The 27014-nt window shown below is 41.5% G+C and overlaps 1 protein-coding gene across 6 annotated transcripts in view; it reads right to left on the minus strand.

Moving 5' to 3' along the window:
- The window catches only part of LOC128700023 (transcription initiation factor TFIID subunit 4), a 206434-nt gene that overhangs the window by 164322 nt on the left and 15098 nt on the right, over positions 1 to 27014 (minus strand). For all 6 annotated transcript variants that reach the window (XM_053792952.2, XM_053792954.2, XM_053792950.2 and 3 more), the window contains exon 2: positions 10672 to 10869. In XM_053792952.2, coding sequence (XP_053648927.1) covers positions 10672 to 10869 — 198 coding nt within the window. The remainder of the gene's footprint in view (positions 1 to 10671; positions 10870 to 27014) is intronic.

The raw sequence follows: 27014 nt of genomic DNA on the forward strand, positions 1-27014 counted from the left end.
TGTCTCATAAACATGCTAAGATAACAGGGATATCTTGCTACTCCTACTTACACTTTGGTCACACTTCACAGACACGCACATGCATATATATATATACATACATCTAGGTTTTTCTCCTTTTTCTAAATAGCTCTTGTTCTTTTTATTTCTTCTATTGTCCATGGGGAAGTGGAAAAGAATCTTTCCTCCGTAAGCCATGCGTGTCGTATGAGGCGACTAAAATGCCGGGAGCAATGGGCTAGTAACCCCTTCTCCTGTATACAATTACTAAAAAAGAGAAGAAGAAAAACTTTATAAAACTGGGATGCTTAAATGTGCGTGGATGTAGTGCGGATGACAAGAAACAGATGATTGCTGATGTTATGAATGAAAAGAAGTTGGATGTCCTGGCCCTAAGCGAAACAAAGCTGAAGGGGGTAGGAGAGTTTCAGTGGGGGGAAATAAATGGGATTAAATCTGGAGTATCTGAGAGAGTTAGAGCAAAGGAAGGGGTAGCAGTAATGTTAAATGATCAGTTATGGAAGGAGAAAAGAGAATATGAATGTGTAAATTCAAGAATTATGTGGATTAAAGTAAAGGTTGGATGCGAGAAGTGGGTCATAATAAGCGTGTATGCACCTGGAGAAGAGAGGAATGCAGAGGAGAGAGAGAGATTTTGGGAGATGTTAAGTGAATGTATAGGAGCCTTTGAACCAAGTGAGAGAGTAATTGTGGTAGGGGACTTGAATGCTAAAGTAGGAGAAACTTTTAGAGAGGGTGTGGTAGGTAAGTTTGGGGTGCCAGGTGTAAATGATAATGGGAGCCCTTTGATTGAACTTTGTATAGAAAGGGGTTTAGTTATAGGTAATACATATTTTAAGAAAAAGAGGATAAATAAGTATACACGATATGATGTAGGGCGAAATGACAGTAGTTTGTTGGATTATGTATTGGTAGATAAAAGACTGTTGAGTAGACTTCAGGATGTACATGTTTATAGAGGGGCCACAGATATATCAGATCACTTTCTAGTTGTAGCTACACTGAGAGTAAAAGGTAGATGGGATACAAGGAGAATAGAAGCATCAGGGAAGAGAGAGGTGAAGGTTTATAAACTAAAAGAGGAGGCAGTTAGGGTAAGATATAAACAGCTATTGGAGGATAGATGGGCTAATGAGAGCATAGGCAATGGGGTCGAAGAGGTATGGGGTAGGTTTAAAAATGTAGTGTTAGAGTGTTCAGCAGAAGTTTGTGGTTACAGGAAAGTGGGTGCAGGAGGGAAGAGGAGCGATTGGTGGAATGATGATGTAAAGAGAGTAGTAAGGGAGAAAAAGTTAGCATATGAGAAGTTTTTACAAAGTAGAAGTGATGCAAGGAGGGAAGAGTATATGGAGAAAAAGAGAGAAGTTAAGAGAGTGGTGAAGCAATGTAAAAAGAGAGCAAATGAGAGAGTGGGTGAGATGTTATCAACAAATTTTGTTGAAAATAAGAAAAAGTTTTGGAGTGAGATTAACAAGTTAAGAAAGCCTAGAGAACAAATGGATTTGTCAGTTAAAAATAGGAGAGGAGAGTTTTTAAATGGAGAGTTAGAGGTATTGGGAAGATGGAAGGAATATTTTGAGGAATTGTTAAATGTTGATGAAGATAGGGAAGCTGTGATTTCGTGTATAGGGCAAGGAGGAATAACATCTTGTAGGAGTGAGGAAGAGCCAGTTGTGAGTGTGGGGGAAGTTCGTGAGGCAGTAGGTAAAATGAAAGGGGGTAAGGCAGCCGGGATTGATGGGATAAAGATAGAAATGTTAAAAGCAGGTGGGGATATAGTTTTGGAGTGGTTGGTGCAATTATTTAATAAATGTATGGAAGAGGGTAAGGTACCTAGGGATTGGCAGAGAGCATGCATAGTTCCTTTGTATAAAGGCAAAGGGGATAAAAGAGAGTGCAAAAATTATAGGGGGATAAGTCTGTTGAGTGTACCTGGTAAAGTGTATGGTAGAGTTATAATTGAAAGAATTAAGAGTAAGACGGAGAATAGGATAGCAGATGAACAAGGAGGCTTTAGGAAAGGTAGGGGGTGTGTGGACCAGGTGTTTACAGTGAAACATATAAGTGAACAGTATTTAGATAAGGCTAAAGAGGTCTTTGTGGCATTTATGGATTTGGAAAAGGCGTATGACAGGGTGGATAGGGGGGCAATGTGGCAGATGTTGCAAGTGTATGGTGTAGGAGGTAGGTTACTGAAAGCAGTGAAGAGTTTTTACGAGGATAGTGAGGCTCAAGTTAGAGTATGTAGGAAAGAGGGAAATTTTTTTCCAGTAAAAGTAGGCCTTAGACAAGGATGTGTGATGTCACCGTGGTTGTTTAATATATTTATAGATGGGGTTGTAAGAGAAGTAAATGCGAGGGTCTTGGCAAGAGGCGTGGAGTTAAAAGATAAAGAATCACACACAAAGTGGGAGTTGTCACAGCTGCTCTTTGCTGATGACACTGTGCTCTTGGGAGATTCTGAAGAGAAGTTGCAGAGATTGGTGGATGAATTTGGTAGGGTGTGCAAAAGAAGAAAATTAAAGGTGAATACAGGAAAGAGTAAGGTTATGAGGATAACAAAAAGATTAGGTGATGAAAGATTGAATATCAGATTGGAGGGAGAGAGTATGGAGGAGGTGAACGTATTCAGATATTTGGGAGTGGACGTGTCAGCGGATGGGTCTATGAAAGATGAGGTGAATCATAGAATTGATGAGGGAAAAAGAGTGAGTGGTGCACTTAGGAGTCTGTGGAGACAAAGAACTTTGTCCTTGGAGGCAAAGAGGGGAATGTATGAGAGTATAGTTTTACCAACGCTCTTATATGGGTGTGAAGCGTGGGTGATGAATGTTGCAGCGAGGAGAAGGCTGGAGGCAGTGGAGATGTCATGTCTGAGGGCAATGTGTGGTGTGAATATAATGCAGAGAATTCGTAGTTTGGAAGTTAGGAGGAGGTGCGGGATTACCAAAACTGTTGTCCAGAGGGCTGAGGAAGGGTTGTTGAGGTGGTTCGGACATGTAGAGAGAATGGAGCGAAACAGAATGACTTCAAGAGTGTATCAGTCTGTAGTGGAAGGAAGGCGGGGTAGGGGTCGGCCTAGGAAGGGTTGGAGGGAGGGGGTAAAGGAGGTTTTGTGTGCGAGGGGCTTGGACTTCCAGCAGGCATGCGGGAGCGTGTTTGATAGGAGTGAATGGAGACAAATGGTTTTTAATACTTGACGTGCTGTTGGAGTGTGAGCAAAGTAACATTTATGAAGGGATTCAGGGAAACCGGCAGGCCGGACTTGAGTCCTGGAGATGGGAAGTACAGTGCCTGCACTCTGAAGGAGGGGTGTTAATGTTGCAGTTTAAAAACTGTAGTGTAAAGCACCCTTCTGGCAAGACAGTGATGGAGTGAATGATGGTGAAAGTTTTTCTTTTTCGGGCCACCCTGCCTTGGTGGGAATCGGCCGGTGTGATAATAAATATAAATATATATATATATATAGCTCTTGTTCTTTTTATTTCTTCTATTGTCCATGGGGAAGTGGAAAAGAATCTTTCCTCCGTAAGCCATGCGTGTCGTATGAGGCGACTAAAATGCCGGGAGCAATGGGCTAGTAACCCCTTCTCCTGTATACATTTACTAAAAAAGAGAAGAAGAAAAACTTTATAAAACTGGGATGCTTAAATGTGCGTGGATGTAGTGCGGATGACAAGAAACAGATGATTGCTGATGTTATGAATGAAAAGAAGTTGGATGTCCTGGCTCTAAGCGAAACAAAGCTGAAGGGGGTAGGAGAGTTTCAGTGGGGGGAAATAAATGGGATTAAATCTGGAGTATCTGAGAGAGTTAGAGCAAAGGAAGGTGTAGCAGTAATGTTAAATGATCAGTTATGGAAGGAGAAAAGAGAATATGAATGTGTAAATTCAAGAATTATGTGGATTAAAGTAAAGGTTGGATGCGAGAAGTGGGTCATAATAAGCGTGTATGCACCTGGAGAAGAGAGGAATGCAGAGGAGAGAGAGAGATTTTGGGAGATGTTAAGTGAATGTATAGGAGCCTTTGAACCAAGTGAGAGAGTAATTGTGGTAGGGGACCTGAATGCTAAAGTAGGAGAAACTTTTAGAGAGGGTGTGGTAGGTAAGTTTGGGGTGCCAGGTGTAAATGATAATGGGAGCCCTTTGATTGAACTTTGTATAGAAAGGGGTTTAGTTATAGGTAATACATATTTTAAGAAAAAGAGGATAAATAAGTATACACGATATGACGTAGGGCGAAATGACAGTAGTTTGTTGGATTATGTATTGGTAGATAAAAGACTGTTGAGTAGACTTCAGGATGTACATGTTTATAGAGGGGCCACAGATATATCAGATCACTTTCTAGTTGTAGCTACACTGAGAGTAAAAGGTAGATGGGATACAAGGAGAATAGAAGCATCAGGGAAGAGAGAGGTGAAGGTTTATAAACTAAAAGAGGAGGCAGTTAGGGTAAGATATAAACAGCTATTGGAGGATAGATGGGCTAATGAGAGCATAGGCAATGGGGTCGAAGAGGTATGGGGTAGGTTTAAAAATGTAGTGTTAGAGTGTTCAGCAGAAGTTTGTGGTTACAGGAAAGTGGGTGCAGGAGGGAAGAGGAGCGATTGGTGGAATGATGATGTAAAGAGAGTAGTAAGGGAGAAAAAGTTAGCATATGAGAAGTTTTTACAAAGTAGAAGTGATGCAAGGAGGGAAGAGTATATGGAGAAAAAGAGAGAGGTTAAGAGAGTGGTGAAGCAATGTAAAAAGAGAGCAAATGAGAGAGTGGGTGAGATGTTATCAACAAATTTTGTTGAAAATAAGAAAAAGTTTTGGAGTGAGATTAACAAGTTAAGAAAGCCTAGAGAACAAATGGATTTGTCAGTTAAAAATAGGAGAGGAGAGTTATTAAATGGAGAGTTAGAGGTATTGGGAAGATGGAGGGAATATTTTGAGGAATTGTTAAATGTTGATGAAGATAGGGAAGCTGTGATTTCGTGTATAGGGCAAGGAGGAATAACATCTTGTAGGAGTGAGGAAGAGCCAGTTGTGAGTGTGGGGGAAGTTCGTGAGGCAGTAGGTAAAATGAAAGGGGGTAAGGCAGCCGGGATTGATGGGATAAAGATAGAAATGTTAAAAGCAGGTGGGGATATAGTTTTGGAGTGGTTGGTGCAATTATTTAATAAATGTATGGAAGAGGGTAAGGTACCTAGTGATTGGCAGAGAGCATGCATAGTTCCTTCATATAAAGGCAAAGGGGATAAAAGAGAGTGCAAAAATTATAGGGGGATAAGTCTGTTGAGTGTACCTGGTAAAGTGTATGGTAGAGTTATAATTGAAAGAATTAAGAGTAAGACGGAGAATAGGATAGCAGATGAACAAGGAGGCTTTAGGAAAGGTAGGGGGTGTGTGGACCAGGTGTTTACAGTGAAACATATAAGTGAACAGTATTTAGATAAGGCTAAAGAGGTCTTTGTGGCATTTATGGATTTGGAAAAGGCGTATGACAGGGTGGATAGGGGGGCAATGTGGCAGATATTGCAAGTGTATGGTGTAGGAGGTAGGTTACTGAAAGCAGTGAAGAGTTTTTACGAGGATAGTGAGGCTCAAGTTAGAGTATGTAGGAAAGAGGGAAATTTTTTCCCAGTAAAAGTAGGCCTTAGACAAGGATGTGTGATGTCACCGTGGTTGTTTAATATATTTATAGATGGGGTTGTAAGAGAAGTAAATGCGAGGGTCTTGGCAAGAGGCGTGGAGTTAAGAGATAAAGAATCACACACAAAGTGGGAGTTGTCACAGCTGCTCTTTGCTGATGACACTGTGCTCTTGGGAGATTCTGAAGAGAAGCTGCAGAGATTGGTGGATGAATTTGGTAGGGTGTGCAAAAGAAGAAAATTAAAGGTGAATACAGGAAAGAGTAAGGTTATGAGGATAACAAAAAGATTAGGTGATGAAAGATTGAATATCAGATTGGAGGGAGAGAGTATGGAGGAGGTGAACGTATTCAGATATTTGGGAGTGGACGTGTCAGCGGATGGGTCTATGAAAGATGAGGTGAATCATAGAATTGATGAGGGAAAAAGAGTGAGTGGTGCACTTAGGAGTCTGTGGAGACAAAGAACTTTGTCCTTGGAGGCAAAGAGGGGAATGTATGAGAGTATAGTTTTACCAACGCTCTTATATGGGTGTGAAGCGTGGGTGATGAATGTTGCAGCGAGGAGAAGGCTGGAGGCAGTGGAGATGTCATGTCTGAGGGCAATGTGTGGTGTGAATATAATGCAGAGAATTCGTAGTTTGGAAGTTAGGAGGAGGTGCGGGATTACCAAAACTGTTGTCCAGAGGGCTGAGGAAGGGTTGTTGAGGTGGTTCGGACATGTAGAGAGAATGGAGCGAAACAGAATGACTTCAAGAGTGTATCAGTCTGTAGTGGAAGGAAGGCGGGGTAGGGGTCGGCCTAGGAAGGGTTGGAGGGAGGGGGTAAAGGAGGTTTTGTGTGCGAGGGGCTTGGACTTCCAGCAGGCATGCGTGAGCGTGTTTGATAGGAGTGAATGGAGACAAATGGTTTTTAATACTTGACGTGCTGTTGGAGTGTGAGCAAAGTAACATTTATGAAGGGATTCAGGGAAACCGGCAGGCCGGACTTGAGTCCTGGAGATGGGAAGTACAGTGCCTGCACTCTGAAGGAGGGGTGTTAATGTTGCAGTTTAAAAACTAGTGTAAAGCACCCTTCTGGCAAGACAGTGATGGAGTGAATGATGGTGAAAGTTTTTCTTTTTCGGGCCACCCTGCCTTGGTGGGAATCGGCCAGTGTGATAATAAACAAAATATATATATATATATATATATATATATATATATATATATATATATATATATATATATATATATATATATATATATATATATATACATATATATATATATATATATATAATATATATATATATATATAAGATATATATATATATAATATATATATATATATATATATATATATAATATATATATATAATATATATACAGTGGACCCCCGGTTAACGAACTTTTTTCATTCCAGTAGTATGTTCAGGTGCCAGTACTGACCGAATTTTTTCCCATAAGGAATATTGTGAAGTAGATTAGTCCATTTCAGACCCCCAAACATACACGTACAAACGCACTTACATAAATACACTTACATAATTGGTCGCATTCGGAGGTAATCGTTATGCGGGGGTCCACTGTATACGTATATATATATATATATATATATATATATATATATATATACAGTGGACCCCCGCATAACGATGGCATCACATAGCGATTATTTCGCATACCGCTTACTTTAATCGCAAAAATTTTGCCTCACATACCGCTTAAAAACCCGCTTACCGATTTTCGTCCGAGACGCGTCCAATGTGCGGCCTGAGCCACGCTCACATGTTCCGCCGGTGGCATTGTTTACCAGCCAGCCTCCGCGGTAACATCCAAGCATACAATCGGAATATTTCGTATTATTACAGTGTTTTCGGTGCTTTTTCTGGAAAATAAGTGACCATGGGCCCCAAGAAAGCTTCTAGTGCCAACCCTACAGCAATAAGGGTGAGAATTACAATAGAGATGAAGAAAAAGATCATTGATAAGTATGAAAGTGGAGTGCATGTCTCCGAGCTGGCCAGGTTGTATAATAAACCCCAATCAACCATCGCTACTATTGGTGGTACAGCTGCTGCTGCTGCTGCACTGTCAGCTGCTGCTGCTGCTGTAGCACCGTTGTTGGTGTGGCTTATTGAGAATACCAAGAAACAATTAACCCCAGAGGATTTGCCACCCAGGATAACCCAAAAAAGTCAGTGTCATCGAAGACTGTCTAACTTATTTCCATTGGGGTCCTTAATCTTGTCTCCCAGGATGCAACCCACACAAGTCGACTAACACCCAGGTGAACAGGGAAAAATGCCTGGAACTAGTGCTCATATTGGTGAATTTAAAGCCAGCAAAGGTTGGTTTGAGAGATTTAAGAATCGTAGTGGCATACACAGTGTGATAAGGCCTGTTCTGGAAGAAAATGCCAAACAGGACCTACAGTACTCAGGAGGAAAAGGCACTCCCAGGACACAGTGTCTCATCAGTCATTGCTGCATCTTCAATAAAGGTGTCATTTATTCTTCATTTAGTAGACTAGTACATGCACAATATATACTGTGCATGTACTACTCTACTATTGTGCATGTATCCTTCTCTTTGTGTGTGGGAAAATGTATATTTCATGTAGTAAAATTTTTTTTTTTCATACTTTTGGGTGTCTTGCACGGATTAATTTTATTTCCATTATTTCTTATGGGGAAAATTCATTCACATAACGATTATTTCGCATAACAATTACCCCTCTTGCACGGATTAAAATCGTTAACCGGGGGTCCACTATATACATATACATATATATATATATATATATATATATATATAAACACTGATCTCTGGCTGAAGGAGACTCGAACCTACGGACCTTAGGGCAAGGTACGCAGTGCTTTACCAATCTACCCACACTGGACAATACCTTGGCGTGTAGCGTGCGCTACACGTTTGATCAAACGTGTAGCGCGAGCTACACGCCAAGGTATTGTCCAGTGTGGGTAGATTGGTAAAGCACTGCGTACCTTGTCCTAAGGTTCGTAGGTTCGAGTCTCCTTCAGCCAGAGTTCAGTGTTTTTGTATATTTCGCCTGCTCTCGCGAATTCCTTGCATATATATATATATACAGTGGACCCCCGCATACCGTCGGCATCACATAACGTTCAATCCGCATACCGCTCACTTTTATCACAAAAATTTTGCCTCGCATACCGCTCAAAAACCTGCTCACCGCTGTTCGTCCGAGACGCGTCCAATGTGCGCCCTTAGCCAGCCTCACATGTGCCGCCGGTGGCATTGTTTACCAGCCAGCCTCCGCGGTAACATCCAAGCATACAATCGGAACATTTCGTATTATTACAGTGTTTTTGGTGATTTTATCTGCAAAATAAGTGACCATGGGCCCCAAGAAAGCTTCTAGTGCCAACCCTACAGCAATAAGGGTGAGAATTACTATAGAGATGAAGAAAAAGATCATTGATAAGTATGAAAGTGGAGTGCGTGTCTCCGAGCTGGCCAGGTTGTATAATAAACCCTAATCAACCATCTCTACTATTGGTGGTACAGCTGCTGCTGCACCACCGTCAGCTGCTGCTGCTGCTGTAGTACCGTCTGCTGCTGCTGTAGCATCGTCTGCTGCTGCTGTAGCATCGTCTGCTGCTGCTGTAGCACTGTCAGCTGCTGCTGCTGTTGTACCACCGTCAGCTGCTGCTGCTGTAATACCGTCTGCTGCTGCTGTAGTACCGTCTGCTGCTGCTGTAGCATCGTCTGCTGCTGCTGTAGCACTGTCAGCTGCTGCTGCTGTTGTACCACCGTCAGCTGCTGCTGCTGCTGCTGCTGTAGTACCGTCTGCTGCTGCTGTAGTACCGTCTGCTGCTGCTGTAGCATCGTCTGCTGCTGCTGTATCACTGTCAGCTGCTGCTGCTGCTGCTGCTGCTGTAGCACCGTTGTTGGTGTGGCTTATTGAGAATACCAAGAAACAATTAACCCCAGAGGATTTGCCACCCAGGATAACCCAAAAAAGTCAGTGTCATCGAAGACTGTCTAACTTATTTCCATTGGGGTCCTTAATCTTCTCTCCCAGGATGCAACCCACACCAGTCGACTAACCCAGGTGAACAGGGAAAAATGCCTGGAACTAGTGCTCATATTGGTGAATTTAAAGCCAGCAAAGGTTGGTTTGAGAGATTTAAGAATCGTAGTGGCATACACAGTGTGATAAGGCCTGTTCTGGAAGAAAATGCCAAACAGGACCTACAGTACTCAGGAGGAAAAGGCACTCCCAGGACACAGTGTCTCATCAGTCATTGCTGCATCTTCAATAAAGGTAAGTGTCATTTATTCTTCATTTAGTAGAGTAGTACATGCACAATATATATTGTGCATGTACTACTCTACTATTGTGCATGTATCCTTCTCTTTGTGTGTAGGAAAATGTATATTTCATGTGGTAAAATTTTTTTTTTCATACTTTTGGGTGTCTTGCACGGATTAATTTGATTTCCATTATTTCTTATGGGGAAAATTCATTCGCATACCGATCATTTCGCATAACAATGAGCCCTCTTGCACGGATTAAAGTCGCTATGCGGGGGTCCACTGCATATAGTATATACACACATATATGCATACACGTTAACTAACCCTCTGTATTTTTAAACTACTATATAACATATGCATAAGCACGTTTACTAACCATCTGTATTTTCAAACTATAACATATACAGTATAAGCATGTTTACTAACCATCTGATTTGTTAAACTTATAACGTGCAACCATGATAAATTTAAAGGGGAGGGAGAGGAGCAATGAAAGTAAAGAATATGCAGTTGTACAGACTACAAAAAAACCCTGCTGGAACATGTGAACACCCAGGAAGCATGAATGTCAACTAACCTGCAAGACCTGTAGAAAATTTTCTGGTGATGTACTTCTAGTCTTAAACACATTCTCTCAACACAAAGTGTGTTGACAAGCAAATATAAATATAAAAAAATCATTTCATAAGTAAACCAGTTACTGAAATGAGAAACTCCAAGAGCTACTAACTTGTGGGGGCTGGAATCTGTAGGCAGTATTAGGAGCTTGTTGCAGAGCTGTAGTAGTGGTAACATTGGTAGGCAGCTGACCAGGGGTGGCAGCAGCGGTGTTGACACGGAGTAACTGAAGCTGACCATTCTCGGTTTTGACCAACAAGTGGCCCTGTGCTCCAGGAGGCAGTCCTTGTAGTGGACCAAGGGTAATTTGCTGAAAACAAAATACAACCTTTTAACTAATGGTCCCAAACTCAAGTAGTAGTATACTGTACTACACTACACTGGGGCATTTATAACATACATGCTTGAATTTTTTTTAAGAACATAAGAAAGGAGGAACACTGCAGCAGGCCTGTTGGCCCATACTAGGCAGGTCCTTTACAATTCATCCCACTAACAAAACATTTGCCCAACCCAATTTTCAATGGTGCCCAAGAAATAAGCTCTGATATGCAAGTCCCACTCAAATCCAACCCCTCTCACTCATGTATTTATCCAACCTAAATTTGAAACTACCCAAAGTCCTAGCCTCAATAACCCAACTAGGTAGACTGTTCCACTCATCAACTAACCCATTTTCCAAACCAATACTTTTCTACATCCTTTCTAAATCTTGATCACTTGTAATATATGTTCTTATAAGAACACATGAATGGAGGAACATTGCAGCAGCCCAGCCCTCTCATACTAGGCATGTCCTGCTAAAGACAATTATGCAACATATGGGAGTCTTTGAAGAAACGTTTCGCCATGCAGTGGCTTCATCATTCCAATACTCTCATATGTTTTCAGTGCTTGCCAAGCAAGAAACATGATTACTCTAATAACTCCTGTGCCAGTTCCAATTAAATCCAACCATTCTCAATCATGTATTTATCTAATAAAATAAGTTCAGTGTCTTCCTCAACTTTTAAGAAATTTACTTGATTTACTTAATATGAAAGGTTCGATTTGAGAAAGACAAATAGCATGTGCTGGTAGGCCCATGCTATTTGTCCATCTTAATCCATTATTAAATGGATTAAGTCTATCATTGTCAGCATAAAAAAATTAAATATATATTTTCCCTATTTTAATAAAATACAGTGGACCCCCGCTTAACGATCATCTCCCAATGTGACCAATTATGAAGTGTATTTATGTAAGTGCGTTTGTACGTGTATGTTTGGGGGTATGAAATGGGCTAATCTACTTCACAATATTCCTTATGGGAACAAATTCGGTCAGTACTGACACCTGAACATACTTCTGGAATGAAAAAATATTGTTAACCGGGGGTCCACTGTATAATACAGCAGATACACTTCAAAAGAACTTTAGTTCTGTAAAAGAAAAATTTGACAAAAAATGTGGAAAAAAGACTTACATACAGATCATGGTATTTATTAACCTTATGAGTGGCCTTTACATAGATTTGTGTTACTGATGCCAGGGTCCAACACAAAGATCTAAATTCTGAGCACAGCTCCCTCTGATAAGCTGTGAGTGATAAATTTTGGCCTAGATATGAGAGAATGGGTCTGTGAGGTCAATGTGCACAGTGACTAGAGCTAGTCACGGTCACGCTGGTGGGAGATTCGTCTGTATAAACTTGCCTTTGTGGTCACAGTGGTGCCTATGCTAACCTTCCTATGGTGTATAAATATACCTAGTTGGACGAATCTTATCGTAGCCAGCTGGCCCAGTGGCTAGCACATGGGTCTGGAGCTTTATAACTCTTTGATCGCAGGTTCTATCCCTGCCCGTGGTATGGTTCGTTTGCAAACGTGTCATTACGATTTTGTGAGTCATGCAGTATAAAAATAATCCTGCTCCATGTGGTGCATGATGGGAAAACCAAAACTCTGACCTTGTGTTTGGTTTAAAATAGTGTGTGAGGCATTTTGAAAGATGGGTTTTGTCTTCATTGGCTATTTCTTAGTATTATTTGATAGAAAGGAAGATATACTACTGAAATAGAGATGAGTTTGATAAATCATGACTTTTAAAAGTGCAAAAATAGCTCCTTGGCATAAGGAAGGTAGCAGAGCAAGAGCTAAAAATTACAGACCAGTAGCACTAACTTCCCACATCATAAAAATCTTCGAAAGGGTGATGAGACAGCAGATTACTGTACAAATTTAATGGAACAGCACACTCGGCATAACCCAAACCAGGATGGTTTTCAAGCACGAAGATCATGCCTGTCACAGCTGCTGAACCACTATGACAGAAATACGGAGGCTTTCAACGACAACCAAAATGCAGATGTGATATACACAGATTTTTGCAAAAAGCATTTGACAAATGTGACCATAGGGTGATTGCACACAAAATGAGGGCCATAGACATTACAGGGAAGGTAGGCAGACGAATTTTCAGGTTCCTAATAAACAGAACACAAATAGTAGTAGTAAACAGAGTAAAATCCAGCATCAGTGAGGAAAAAAGCTCAGTTCCCCAGGGCAATGTCCTGGCACCTCTGCTGTTTCTCATCCTCATAGAAGACATAGATACAAACACCAATCACAGTTCTGTATCATCACTTGCAGATGACACTCAAGTAAGCATGAAAGTCACTTCAGTAGAATACTCTGAAAAACTACAGAAAGCTATGAGCAGTGTTTTCGAGTGAGCAGTGGAGAACACGACATTCAGTGGTAATAAGTTCCAGCTGCTTAGGTATGGAAAGAATGAGAAACCCAAAAAAGAGCATTGTATACAAAACTCAAGAGAACTGTCAAATAGAACAAAAGGAACACATGAAAGACTTGTGAATAATTATGTCAGCTGACCTTTCTTTCAAAGAACACAATAAGACAAAGGTCACGACAGCCAGGAGGAGGATGGGGTGGGTAATGAGAACTTTCAAAACATGGGAAATAATGCCAATGGTGACTTTTCAAATCACTAGTGCTCCCCTCATTTGAAATATCATTCAATGCTGACAGCCCCATTCAAGGCTGGTGAAATATCAGAGCTGTAACAAATACAGAGATCGTTTATTACCAATATAGAAGCAGTAAAGCATTTAAGTTACTGGGAATGCCTTAAAGTCTTAAATATGTACTCACGGGAGTGAGTGAGTGAATCCAAAGTCAGCTGTGTGGTAGCACTGGACATTGCTGGCGCTTTAGACCAGGTGTGGCACCAGGGCCTCTTAGCAAAACTTCAAGCACTGGGAACTGCGGGCTCTATGCTATGTCTCCTCAGTGATTACCTTCATGGAAGATCTCTAAGGGTAGTTCTCAGTGGAATGGAATCAGCAAGACATCCTATTGGGGCAAGAGTTCCACAAGGAAGCGTGCTGGGACCATTGTTATGGAATGTCTACTTCAACGACCTTCTTCATCTCATCCCAATATCCCATGCATATGCAGACGACTGTACACCGACATTCACTTATCCAAGAGAAGAAATGCCAGCTGCTCTAAGCTACATCAATCACCAGCTAAGAGCTATATCAGCTTGGGGAAATAGATGGCAAGTAACATTTGCACCTGAGAAAATGCAAATGATGATGGTCTCTAGGCACCATGATGGTCATGCTGGTGCAGTAGTAAGGATGAATGGGAGGGTGTTGGCACCTGGAGAAGAAGTTGATATCCTTGGGGTGAAATTTGACTCCAAACTAACCATGAAGAACCATGTTGTAAATCTTGCAAACAAGGTGCCAGGAAGCTTACAGCACTTCGCCGTATCTCGCATCTGCTTGACAGTAGGGGTTGCAAGATTCTGTATGAGGCACAAGTACACTCACACCTTGAGTATGCTCCACTTTCTTGGTTTGCCTGCCCCTCCCCTCTCATCTGCGACTGCTTGACAGAGTAGAGAACAGAGCAAGACGTCTCATCTCTCGCCTGGACCCATCCTGGATAGACCTGTCATTTCAGCAGAGTCTTCAACACAGGAGGGATGTGGGTGGCCTTACTGTTATGTACAAGGCCAATATTGTCAAAGTACCACACTTGGGTCCACTTCGAGGACAGCGAGAAACAAGCTTTTATGCCACAAGACGGGCAGAAAGCAGCAACTTCACTCTGGCTGTACCTTTCTCCAGAACATCACTCCATCTGAGATCATATATACCCAGGATGACTCAAGTATGGAACACATTTGTACAGCATAATTATGTCAACGAGATAAAGTCAGTTGATCAAATGAAAATGCTGGCCCACAGATGGCTCCAACTTCATCCTGTTCCCTACTTGTGTACTTGTGTCTCTCTATGTCTCATAACAATAAAAATGCTTTCAAATGAGATGATATAGGTAACAGCACTTAGCTTGTCAATAAAGTTAGGAATCCTTAACCTGTAAATAGCTTGTCAATAAAGCTAGGGATCCTTAACCTTGTCAAACACTGTAAGAGAGAGAGAGAGAGAGAAAAGAGAGAGAGAGAAAAGAGAGAGAGAGAGAAAGAGAGAGAGAGAGAGAGAAAAGAGAGAGAGAGAAAAGAGAGAGAGAGAAAAGAGAGAGAGAGAGAGAAAAGAAAGAGAGAGAGAAAAGAAAGAGAGAAAAGAAAGAGAGAGAGAAAAGAGAGAGAGAGAAAAAAGAGAGTGAGAGAGAAAAGAGAGTGATCTGGCAGAAGGCATAGTCACTTGTCAACCTACGGCTACGTTGGATCGTCTGACCACAAGGCTGTTTTACCACACCTTAAGATCCCAACAGAACGAGGTGAGGATCCACACGCACAACCTGGCTATGGGAAAGAGGTAATTGGCCAGCCCCTTTGCTCTGAGCTGCCCCACCACCGACTGGAATGCTCTTCTCCAGGGGATGTTGACAACCAAGTGAAAGCCTTCACTGGACACATCCTTAATCTGCAACAAGAACACATTCCTCACCGGCCATATGTGACAAAGCCTACAGATCAGCCTTGGTTTGGCTTTCGTTGTCGAGAGGCTGCTACTGCTAAGTACAAAGCATGGCGAAGGTATAAGAGACATCCTACCACCTATAACAGGAACTTGCACATGCAAGCCTGAGGCATATGGGTGATGTTCAAAAAGTGGGCCATTACTAAATGGGAGGTGGACACTAAAAGAAAGTTAGCATCAGGTAGGTAGGGCTCCAAAACCTGGTGGTCCCTGGTCAAGGACAGACAAGGTTATCTGCCTGATGAACTTATTCCACCTCTAAATCGACAGGATGGGACCACCTCTACTAGTAGTCAAGAGAAGGCGGACCTCTTTGCTGAACACTTTGCTGCCAAAATGCAAGTTCCTGATCCAGCAAGGGACCCTCCTTGGCTAGCTGCAAGAACTGTGTCAAAACTGTCAGTGGTGACAATAAGGCAGGAGGAGGTGCATTTCCTTCTTAAATCACTTGACCAAGAAAAGGCTGTAGGGCCCCAGACAAGTTGAGCCTAAGATTGTTGAGAAGATGTGCAGACCGGCTAGCAGCACCTCTAACTCGCATCTTTCAGCACTGCCTAGTACAGTGTAAATGGCCCTCTCCATGGAAAGAGGCAAATGTAGTCCCTGTTCACAAAAAGAAGAGCAGAGCAGAAATCAGCAACTACAGACCAGTGTCCACTCCTGTCAATCACTGGTAAGATCCTTGAGAACAATAATCTCAAGACAAATGACAGAATTTTTTGACTACCACTCACTACTTTGTGATCGTCAATATGGCTTCAGGAAAGGTTACTCTGCTGCTGATCTGTTGTTAAACCTCTCCACTAAGTGGCACCAGTCACTGGATGAATCAAAGTCAGCTGTGTGGTAGCACTGGACATTGCTGGCGCTTTCGACGGTGTGGCACCAGGGCCTCTTAGCAAAACTTCAAGCACTGGGAATTGCAGGCTCACGCTATGTCTCCTCAGTGATTACCTTCATGGTAGATCTCAAGTGTAGTCCTCAATGGAGCCCGGAATCAGCAAAGGCATCCTATTGGGGCAAGCGTTCCACAAGGAAGTGTGCTGGGTCCACTGTTATGGAATGTCTACTTCAACGATCCTTCTTCATCTCATCCCAGAATCACATGCATATGCAGCGACTGTACACTGACATTCACTTATCCAAGAGAAGAAATGCCAGCTGCTCTAAGCTACATCAATCACCAGCTGAGAGCTATATCAGCTTAGGGAAATAGATGGCAAGTAACATTTGCACCTGAAAAGCATAAATGATGTTCGTCTCTAGGCACCATGATGGTAATGCTGGCGCAGTAGTAAGGATGAATGGGGCGATGTTGGCACCTGGAGAAGTTGATATCCTTGGGGTGAAATTTGACTCCAAACTAACCATGAAGAACCATGTTGTAAATCTTGCAAACAAGGCAGCCAGGAAGCTTACAGCATTCCGCCGTATCTGCATCTGCTTGACAGTAGGGGTTGCAAGATCCTGTACGAGGCACAAGTACGCTCACACCTTGAGTATGCTCCACTTTCTTGGTTTGCCTGCCCCCCTCTCATCTGCGACTGCTTGACAGAGTAGAGAAGAGCAAGACGTCTCATCTCGCCTGGACCCATCCTGGATAGATCTGTCATCTCAGCAGAGCCTTCAACATAGGAGGGATGTGGGTGGCCTTACTGTTATGTACAAGGCCAATATTGTCAAAATACCACACTTGGATCCACTTGAGGACAGCGTGAAACAAGCTTTTATGCCACAAGGACGGGCAGAAAGCAGCAACTTCCACTCTGGCTGTACCCTTCTCCAGAACATCACTCCATCTGAGATCATACATGCCCAGGATGATTTAGTATGGAACACATTCTGTCAGCATAATGATGTCAACGAGATAACGTCAGTTGATCAAATGAAAATGCTGGCCCACAGATGGCTCCAACTTCATCCTGTTCCCTACTTGTATGTCTCATAACATAAATGCTTTCAAATGAGCTGATGTAGGTAACAGCTCTTAGCTTGCCAATAAAGTTGGAATCCTTAACCTGTAAATAGCTGTCAATAAAGCTAGGATCCTTAACCTTGTCAAACCTCGTGTAGAGAGAGAGAGAGAGAGAGAGAGAGAGATGAGAGAGAGAGATAGAAGAGATGAAAGAGAGAGAGAGAGAGAGAGAGAGAAAAGAGAGAGAGATAGAAGAGAGAGATAGAAGAGATAGAAAAGAGAGAGAGAAAAGAGAGAGAAAAGAGAAAAGAGAGAAAAAAGAGAGAAAAGAGAAAAGAGAGAGAAGAGAGAAAAGAGAGAGAGAAAAGAGAGAGAGAAAAGAGAGAGAGAAAAGAGAGAGAGAAAAGAGAGAGAGAAAAGAGAGAGAGAAAAGAGAGAGAAAAGAGAGAGAAAATAGAGAAAAGAGAGAGAAAAGAGAGAGAAAATAGAGAGAAAAGAGAAGAGAGAGAGAAGAGAGAGAGAAAAGAGAGAGACAGAGACAGAGAGACAGAGAGATACATGACAATATATACCTAGAAAGTACTCGAGGGCCTGGTCCCAAATCTGCACAATGCCATAACATACTGGAGTGAGAGATATGGGAGAAAGTGTAAAATAAACCCAGTGAAGAGCAGGGGTGCAGCAGTCACAATAAGGAAAAACTGTGTCAACATTCATGGCCCCAGATTATTCAACATCTCACCAGAAGATAAGAAAGAAGGAACACTGCAGCAGGCCTACTGGCCCATGTGAGGCAGGTCCAATTCTCCTACTGGCTTAAGCCAATGCCTTGGCTTAAGCCGGTAGGAACAGGTATAGAAGTCTTCAAGAGGAAACTGGACAAGTATCTTCACCACCTTTGATATACCATACCTTTGATGAGTTTCGAGAGTCTTGCTACTCTCAGAGCCCAGCCATGGGCCAGGCTTGTCTGGTGCTTGCCTGGTCAACCAGGCTGTTGCTGCTGGAGACTCATTGCCCCACATATCCATCATAACCTGGCTGATCTTGCACTTGGTGAAGATACTTATCCAGTTTCCTCTTGAAGGCTTCTACACTTGTTTCAGCCATGTTTCTGATATCTTCTAGTAAGATGTTGAATAGTCTGGGGCCACTAATGTTGATAGTGTTCTCTTACTGTCCACACTGCACCCCTGTTCCTCACTGGGTTTATTTTGCACTTCCTCCCATATCTCTCACTCCAGTATGCTATGGCAGTGTGCAGATTTGGGACCTGGCCCTCGAGTGCTTTCCAGGTATATATTATGTATTTCTCTCTCCTCCATTCCAGTGAGTAAATGTTCAAGACTTTAAGACTTTCCCAGTAATTTAAGTGCGTTACTGGCTCAATGTGTATCGTAAGCGATCTCTGTATTTGTTCCAGCTCTGACATTTCTCCTGCTTTCAACGGGGCTGTCAGCACTGAGCAGTATTCTAAATAAGGGAGCACTAGCAATTCGAACAGTGTCACCCTTTGCATTAGTATTTCCCTTGTTTTGAAAGTTCTCAATACCCACCCCGTCATCCTCCTGGCTGTCGCGATCTTTGTCTTATTGTTCTTTAAGAGAAAGGTCACCTAACATAATTATTCCCAGGTCTTTTACATGTTGCTTTCATTCTATTTGGTAACCCTCTTGAGTTTTGTATACAGTATTCCTTTTGAGTTCTTCATTCTTTCCATACCTAAGCAGTTGGAGCCTATCACTACTGAAAGTCATGTTGTTCTCCACTGTCCACTGGAAAACCCTGCTTATGTCTTCCTGTAATTTTTCAGTGTCTTCTACCATAGTGACTCTCATACTTATTTTATTGTGTACCAGGTCAACCAGGCTGTGATGGATATGTGGGGCAGCAGACCTCCAGCAGCAACAGCCTGGTTGATCAGGCTAGCACCAGACGAGCCTGGCCCATGGCCGAACTCTTGGAGTAGCAAGATTCTCGAAACTCATCAAAGGTATGATTAATCATTCCTGGTTATATTGTATTATCCAAGAAATAGGGTACATTTTTTATTTTTTGTGTGCTTATGAATTCAAAGTGGAAGGCAGGTGCAATAGAGGAGAGGCCTGGGGATATGATTAATGAAACAGAGGAACTGTTTTAGTTCCTGGAATCTCTACCTTTTTATTTTGGACTATTTTTAAATTGGTATTTTTTAATTTTGTGTAAAACTGGCCAAATTACCAACTTCTGTGCACTTATAGGCAGATAAAATAGTTAAATGACAATTTCTTGTGCTTAGTTGATAGAATGGAAGGCATACTAGTGAAATAGTTAAGAATTTGGTCAAATGGAGCAATGGAATTGACTTAAAATATGACTCAAAGTTGGCAAAATGGACAATGTCTAAATCGCACCTGCTTAATTCCATAAATTTTCCATCAACTTTCATAATTTTGGTGCCACTGCCTTCAAAAAATGATTCTCGACCATTTCTGAATTTTTCTGTATAAGAGAAAGCTTAAAGCAATATTAATTTTGGACAGTGAAATGGTTAATAGCCAAGCAGTCCTTTTCATCAGGGGACACCAACTGCAGACCTGGAGAGCACACAAAGAACTTTCACGGCACACATAAATACGATAAGGCACCTAAATTACTGGGAACGGTTGAAGGTCCTTGATCTGTAGTCCCTGAAACGCAGGCGAGAGAAATAAATGATAATATACACTTGGAAGGTCCTGGAGGGATTGGTACCAAACCTGCACATGAAAATCACTCCCTATGAATGCAGAAGACTCGGCAGATGTAACATTCCCCCGATGAAAAGCAGGGGTGCCACAAGTACATTGAGACACAACACAATAAGTGTCAGGGGTCCAAGACTGTTCAACTGCCTCCCAGCATGCTTAAGGGGGATTACCAATAGACCCCTGGGTGTCTTCAAGAAGGCACTGGAAAGGCACCTAAAGTCAGTACCTGACTAACCGGGCTGTGGTTCGTACGCCAGTTTGCATGCAGCCAGCAGTAAAGGCCTGGTTGATGGGACCTTGATCCACCACGAGGCCTGGTCTCAGACTGAGCCACAGGGGCGCTGACCCCTGAAACCCTCTCTAGGTGAACTCCAGGTAATAGTCCAGTCATTCGAAGGCTTTACCTTGAAAAAATCCCAAGAGGGAGATTTGGCACATGCAGTTCTAGTCCCTTGTAATAACGTGTCAGAAATCAACACATGTGAATGATGGGGCCCAGCTGCCATCTTGCAAAAGAGGACTTAACCCTTTCAGGGTTTCCAACTTACTAGTACGGCTTACACACCAGGGTTATTGATGTATACCTGGTTACCTGAATTACCTGGAGGTTATTCCGGGGATCAACGCCCCCGTGGCCCGGTCCATGACCAGGCCTCCCGGTCGATCAGGGCCTGATCAACCAGGCTGTTACTGCTGGCCGCACGCAGTCCAACGTACGAGCCACAGCCCGGCTGATCCGGCACTGACTTTAGGTATCTGTCCAGCTCTCTCTTGAAGGCAGCCAGGGGTTTATTGGTAATTCCCCTAATGTCCATACAAAGGATAAACTTGAAGAACAGGAGGAGAATGAGGTAATCAGTCCCTCAACCTTGAGTCGATGTGGTCAGTCCATCAATCTTGAATAGAATACGGCATACGAGCGGAGAAGCAGCTTATAAACCGTATGGCAGGAGAGGTGCAGCAGTCGTAGGTGGTGTCACATTTGTCCAATGTGGAAGTAGGTCATGCCCAAGGGTTAGGCAAGCGAAGAAATCCCAAGTACAGTGGACCCCCGGTTAACGATATTTTTTCATTCCAGAAGTATGTTCAGGTGCCAGTACTGACTGAATTCGTTCCCATAAGGAATATTGTGAAGTAGATTAGTCCATTTCAGACCCCCAAACATACACGTACAAACGCACTTACATAAATACACTTACATAATTGGTCGCATTGGGAGGTGATCGTTAAGCGGGGGTCCACTGTATTAAGATCCCAAGAAGTTGCAGTGTCTGACAGGATTGTAGATGAATGGTTCAAAGAACCGACACGTTGGTTCAAAGAACCGACACGTTGTAAATGAATGGTTCTTTGAACCATTCATCTACAATCCTGTCAGACACTGCAACTTCTTGGGATCTTAATACTTGGGATTTCTTCACTTGCCTAACCCTTGGGCACGACCTACTTCCACATTGGACAAATGTGACACCACCTACGACTGCTGCACCTCTCCTGCCATACGGTTTATAAGCTGCTTCTCCGCTCATATGCCGTATTCTATTCAAGATTGATGGACTGACCACATCGACTCAAGGTTGAGGGACTGATTACCTCATTCTCCTCCAATTTCCCTAATGCTTGATGGGAGGGTGTTGAACAGTCTTGGGCCCCGGACACTTATGGGGTTTTCTCCGAGTGTACCAATGGCACCCCTACTTTTAATTGGGGGTATTTTGCATCGCCTGCCCAGTCTTTTACTTTCGTAGGGAGTGATTTCTGTAGGCGGATTCGGGACCATTCCTTCCAAGATTTTCCAAGTGTAGATTATGATATATCTCTCTCTCCTGCATTCCAATGAGTAGAAGTCAAGCGCTTCCAAGCGTTCCCAGTAGTTAAGGTGCTTGACAGAACTTATACGTACAGTAAAGGATCTCTGTACACTCTCTAGATCTGCAATTTCACCTGCTTTGAATGGAGATGTTAATGTACAGCAGTATTCTAGCCTAGAGAGAACAAGTGATTTGAAAAGGATCATCATTGGATTGGCATCTCTCGTTTTGAACATTCTCATTATCCATCCTATCATTTTCTTTGCACTTGTGATCGTGGCACTGTTGTGATCCTTGAAAGTGAGATCCTCAGACATTACTACTCCCATGTCCCTTACATTATTTTTCTGCTCTATTGTATGGCCAGAGTTTGTAGTATACTCTGTTCTAGTTATTATCTCCTCCAGTTTTCCATAACGGAGTAGTTGGAATTTGCCCTCATTGAACATCATATTGTTTTCCGTTGCCCAATGGAAAACTTTGTTTATATCTTCTTGGAGGTTAACCGCGTCCTCAGCAGATGACAGCCTCATGCAGATCCTAGTATCATCCGCAAAGGATGATACAGTGTTGTGGTGTATATCTCTGTCTATGTCTGACATGAGGATGAGGAATAAGATGGGGGCGAGTACTGTACCTTGTGGAACAGAGCCCTTCACTATGGCAGCCTAGTACGCCTAAATTCTAGCGCCTTCAAATCTAGCAAGAGAAAGCTGGTAGGCCTACATATGAAAGAATGGGTTTAGGTGGTCAGTGTGCACAGTATAAAAAAATTCCTGCAGCACACAGTGCGTAATGAGAAAAAAAAACTTTGACCATGTTTTTGGTTTAAAACAGCACCTTTGCACTGTATTTTCGTATAGTATTTATGGTTGTATTCTAGTTTTCCTGGTCTCATTTTATAGAGTGGAAGACATATTACAGAAATTGAGATGATTTTGATTGGTTTCACAATGAAAAGTACCTTGAAGTTGAGCTCAAAGTAGTAGAAATGTTCGATTTTTGCCAAAGTTCAAAAGTAAACAAATCATGCCATGCGTCCAATACACGTCAACTGGTGAGTCTAATATTCTTTCACAAGTGCGCTGATATTGTTTATAGCATTTCTACGTGAATGCAGTAGTCTGCATAACAGTAAATCTTCTATTTTTGTGAGAATAAAAATTCAAAGTGGAAAGCAAAAGAAATGAAAGAGGGGCATGGGGACATGACTAATGAACAGAGGAAATGTTATTTTAGTGCCAGGAATGTCTGTCTTGCTTATTCTGGACCCTATCTGGAAATTGGCATCTTTTGAAATTTGTGTGAAATTAGGAAAATTGCTAATTTCTGACCACTTTATTGGATAGTTGAAATCGGTAAATGGGTAGTTTCTTGTATTCATTCGATAGAAAAAGTGGAGTTCTAGCCAAATAGTTATGATTTTTATCGACTAGTACATTGGAATTGGCCGAAAATAGGGCTCAAAGTGGGCGAAATCGCGAGTGCGTAAACATTTTCGCGACTGCTAACTATGCGAGAGCATAATTCCGTAAGTTTTCCATCAAATTTCATACTTTTGGTGTCATTATGATAGGGAAAAGATTATCTTTTCATAAGAAAAAATAATTTTTTTTTTCCGAAAAATTTTCGACCCCGAGAACAAGTTTAAGCCCTCTCGACCCTGAAAGGGTTAAGCACCAAATTATAAGCAGCTGATAAACATTGAAATTGGCTAAACATGCATGTCTATGAGGTCATTTAGGTTTTTATTCAGAAATATAATTATTTCATAAATCATAATGAAAAAACTTTTGGCTACAGTGAAACGCTATTTGTTGCACTGGAACTCAAAACTTATGTAGCTAGTCTTTTGATGGAAACTTGAAATACATAAAAATTTACACCATTTTTTTGAGCTTTTCACTCACTTCTCGTTTACAGTATAATTAGGAATGCCCAAAAATATTTTATCTTTAACCCTTTCAGGATTGGTGCTGTACTAGTACGGCTTGCAGTCCAGGGTTGGTGCCGTACTAGTACATACGCATAAATTCTAGCGCCTTCAAATCTAGTGAGAGAATGCTGGTAGGCCTACATATGAAAGAATGGGTCTATGTGGTCAGTGTGTGCAGTATAAAAAAAAATCCTGCAGCACACAGTGCATAATGAGAAAAAAAAAACTCTGACCGTGTTTTTGGTTTAAAACAGCAACTTTGCAGTGTATTTTCGTATGCTATTTATGGTTGTATTCTAGTTTTCCTGGTCTCACTTTATAGAATGGAAGACATATTATGGAAATTGAGATGATTTTGATTGGTTTCACAATGAAAAGTACCTTGAAATTGAGCTCAAAGTAGCAGAAATGTTCGATTTTTGCCAAAGTTCAAGCGTAAACAAATCATGCCACGCGTCCAATACACGACAATTGATGAGTCTAACATTCTTTCACAAGTGCACTGATATTATTTATACCATTTATACACGAATGCAGTAGTCTGCATAACATAAAGCTTCTGTTTTTTGTGAGAATAAAAATTCAAAATGGAAAGCAAATGAAATGTAGCAGAGGCCTGGAGACATAAGTAATCAACAGAGGAAATGTTATTTTAGTGCCAGGAATGTCTGTCTTGTTTATTCTGGACCCTATTTGGAAATTGGCATCTTTTGAAATCTGTGTGAAATTGGCAAAATGGCCAATTTCTGACCACGTTATTGGTTAGTTGAAATCAGTAAATGGGTGCTTTCTTGTACTCAATTCGATAGACAAAATGTTGTTCTAGTGAAATATGTATGATTTTTGTCGACTGGTACATTGGAATTGACCGATAATAGGGCTCAAAGTGGGCAAAATCACCAATGCGTAAACATCGTCGAGACCGCTAACTTCGCGAGAGCATAATTCCGTAAGTTTTCCATCAAATTTCATACTTTTGGTGTCATTATGATCGGGAAAAGATTCTCTATCACTTCAAAAGAAAAAATAATTTTTTTTTTTTTTTAAATTTCCAACCCTGAGAATTAGTTTAGGAGAGGGCCTGCCGACCCTGAAAGGGTTAACCCTTTCAGGGTCCACAGGCCCTCTCAGAGACTTGTTCTCAGGGTCCCCCAAATTTCAAAAAAACAAAAATTATTTTTTCTTATGAAAAGATAGAGAATCTTTTCCCAATCATAATGACACCAAAAGTACGAAATTTTATGGAAAACTTACGAAATTATGCTCTCGCGAAGTTAGCGGTCTCGACGATGTTTATGCATCAGCGATTTTGCCCACTTTGAGCCCTATTTTCGGCCAATTCCAGTGTACTAGTCGACAAAAATCGTAACTATTTCGCTAGAGCTCCATTTTTTCTATCGAATGAGTACAAGAAACCACCCATTTACCGATTTCAACTATCCAATAAAGTGGTCAGAATTTAGCAATTTTGCCAATTTCACACAAATTTCAAAATATGCCAATTTCCAAATAGGGTCCAGAATAAACAAGAAAGACATTCCTGGCACTAAAATAACATTTCCTCTGTTCATCCGTCACATCCCCAGGCCCCTCTTATATTTCTTTGGCTTTCCACTTTCAATTTTTATTCTTGCAAAAAATAGAAGATTTACTGTTAGGCAGACTGCTGCATTAGTGTAGAAATGCTATAAATAATACCATCACACTTGTGAAAGAATATTAGATTCACCAGTTGACGTGTATTGTACTTGTGGCATGATTTGTTTACTTTTGAACTTTGGTAAAAATCAAACATTTCTGCTACTTTGAGCTCAATTTCAAGGTACTTTTCATTGTGAAACCAATGAAAATCAAATCAATTTCTGTAATATGTCTTCCATTCTATAAAATAAGACCAGGAAAACTAGAATACAACCATAAATACCATACGAAAATACAGTGCAAAGGCGCTGTTTTAAACCAAAAACACAGTCGAAGTTTTTTTTTTCTCATTACACACTGTGTGCTGCAGGATTTTTTTTATACTGCGCACACTGACCACATAGACCCATTCTTTCATATGTAGGCCTACCAGCTTTCTCTTGCTAGATTTGAGGGCGCTAGAATTTATGCGTACTAGCATGTCAAAAACCCTGGCGCGTAAGCCGTACTAGTGTGGCTGAAACCCCGAAAGGGTTAATTATGTTATACAGCCTCTCCTCACTTAGCAACGTACTCATTTACCGACAACTCAGACTTAGGACGGGCTGTCTGACCAGTATGCATACCTAAATAATGTATGTATATTAGAGCTGAATTCCTCTATTCTGTTTATTACAATATACAGTACTCTACTGTATAAACATTTAAAAATATACCAGAAATGTTATAAATGATGCAAAGGTGACATTAAAACAGTGTCAAAGATGGCTGACACAAACCCACTATCATTTTAGTATGCTCCTCACTTAGTGACAAATTCGTATATCGACATGGTCTTAGGAATGGAACTCCATCATTAAGTGAGGAGAGGCTGTACGTATATATATTTAGCATCACAGGAATATCCTGGATTATATAAACATGATGAACTTTCTGTGTCAATAAGACCTGTGTACCTTCAAGACCACTGTAAAACATATAGTATTACGTATTTACAAACAATCTTAAGATATCACAATTAATAAGGTGTAATGCTCACTGAAACATGGAAATAAGTCACATTGTTTGACTTTATTGGGTTATCCTTGGTTAAGTCTACATAGTAATAAATTTGCCAGTTCCACGCCCTGTTTGTGGGTAGGAAAGCTAGTGGGGGAACAACAGGTTTGGTGTCACTGTTTACTTACACTTGTTAAGCAGTGTTAACCATGATACACTGTGTGCACCTCCCTAGCCTTAGATTATTTTCAAAGGTATAAAGACACTGTTGAAGACCCAGAAAGTTATGCTCTCAAAAATATTGGCAGGTGGTGTATTTGAAGGTATGATAAATTGCATGTATATGAATGTCCCGTAGCTCAATCGCTAGTGCACTCAGCTCACACACTGAGGCTGGGAGTTCGAATCTCCGTTACGGCTGGATAACATTAGAACATGTCTCCATACGACACCTGCTGTCCATG

The sequence above is a fragment of the Cherax quadricarinatus genome, chromosome 64, assembly GCF_038502225.1.
Source record: "Cherax quadricarinatus isolate ZL_2023a chromosome 64, ASM3850222v1, whole genome shotgun sequence".
Classification (NCBI taxonomy): domain Eukaryota; kingdom Metazoa; phylum Arthropoda; class Malacostraca; order Decapoda; family Parastacidae; genus Cherax; species Cherax quadricarinatus.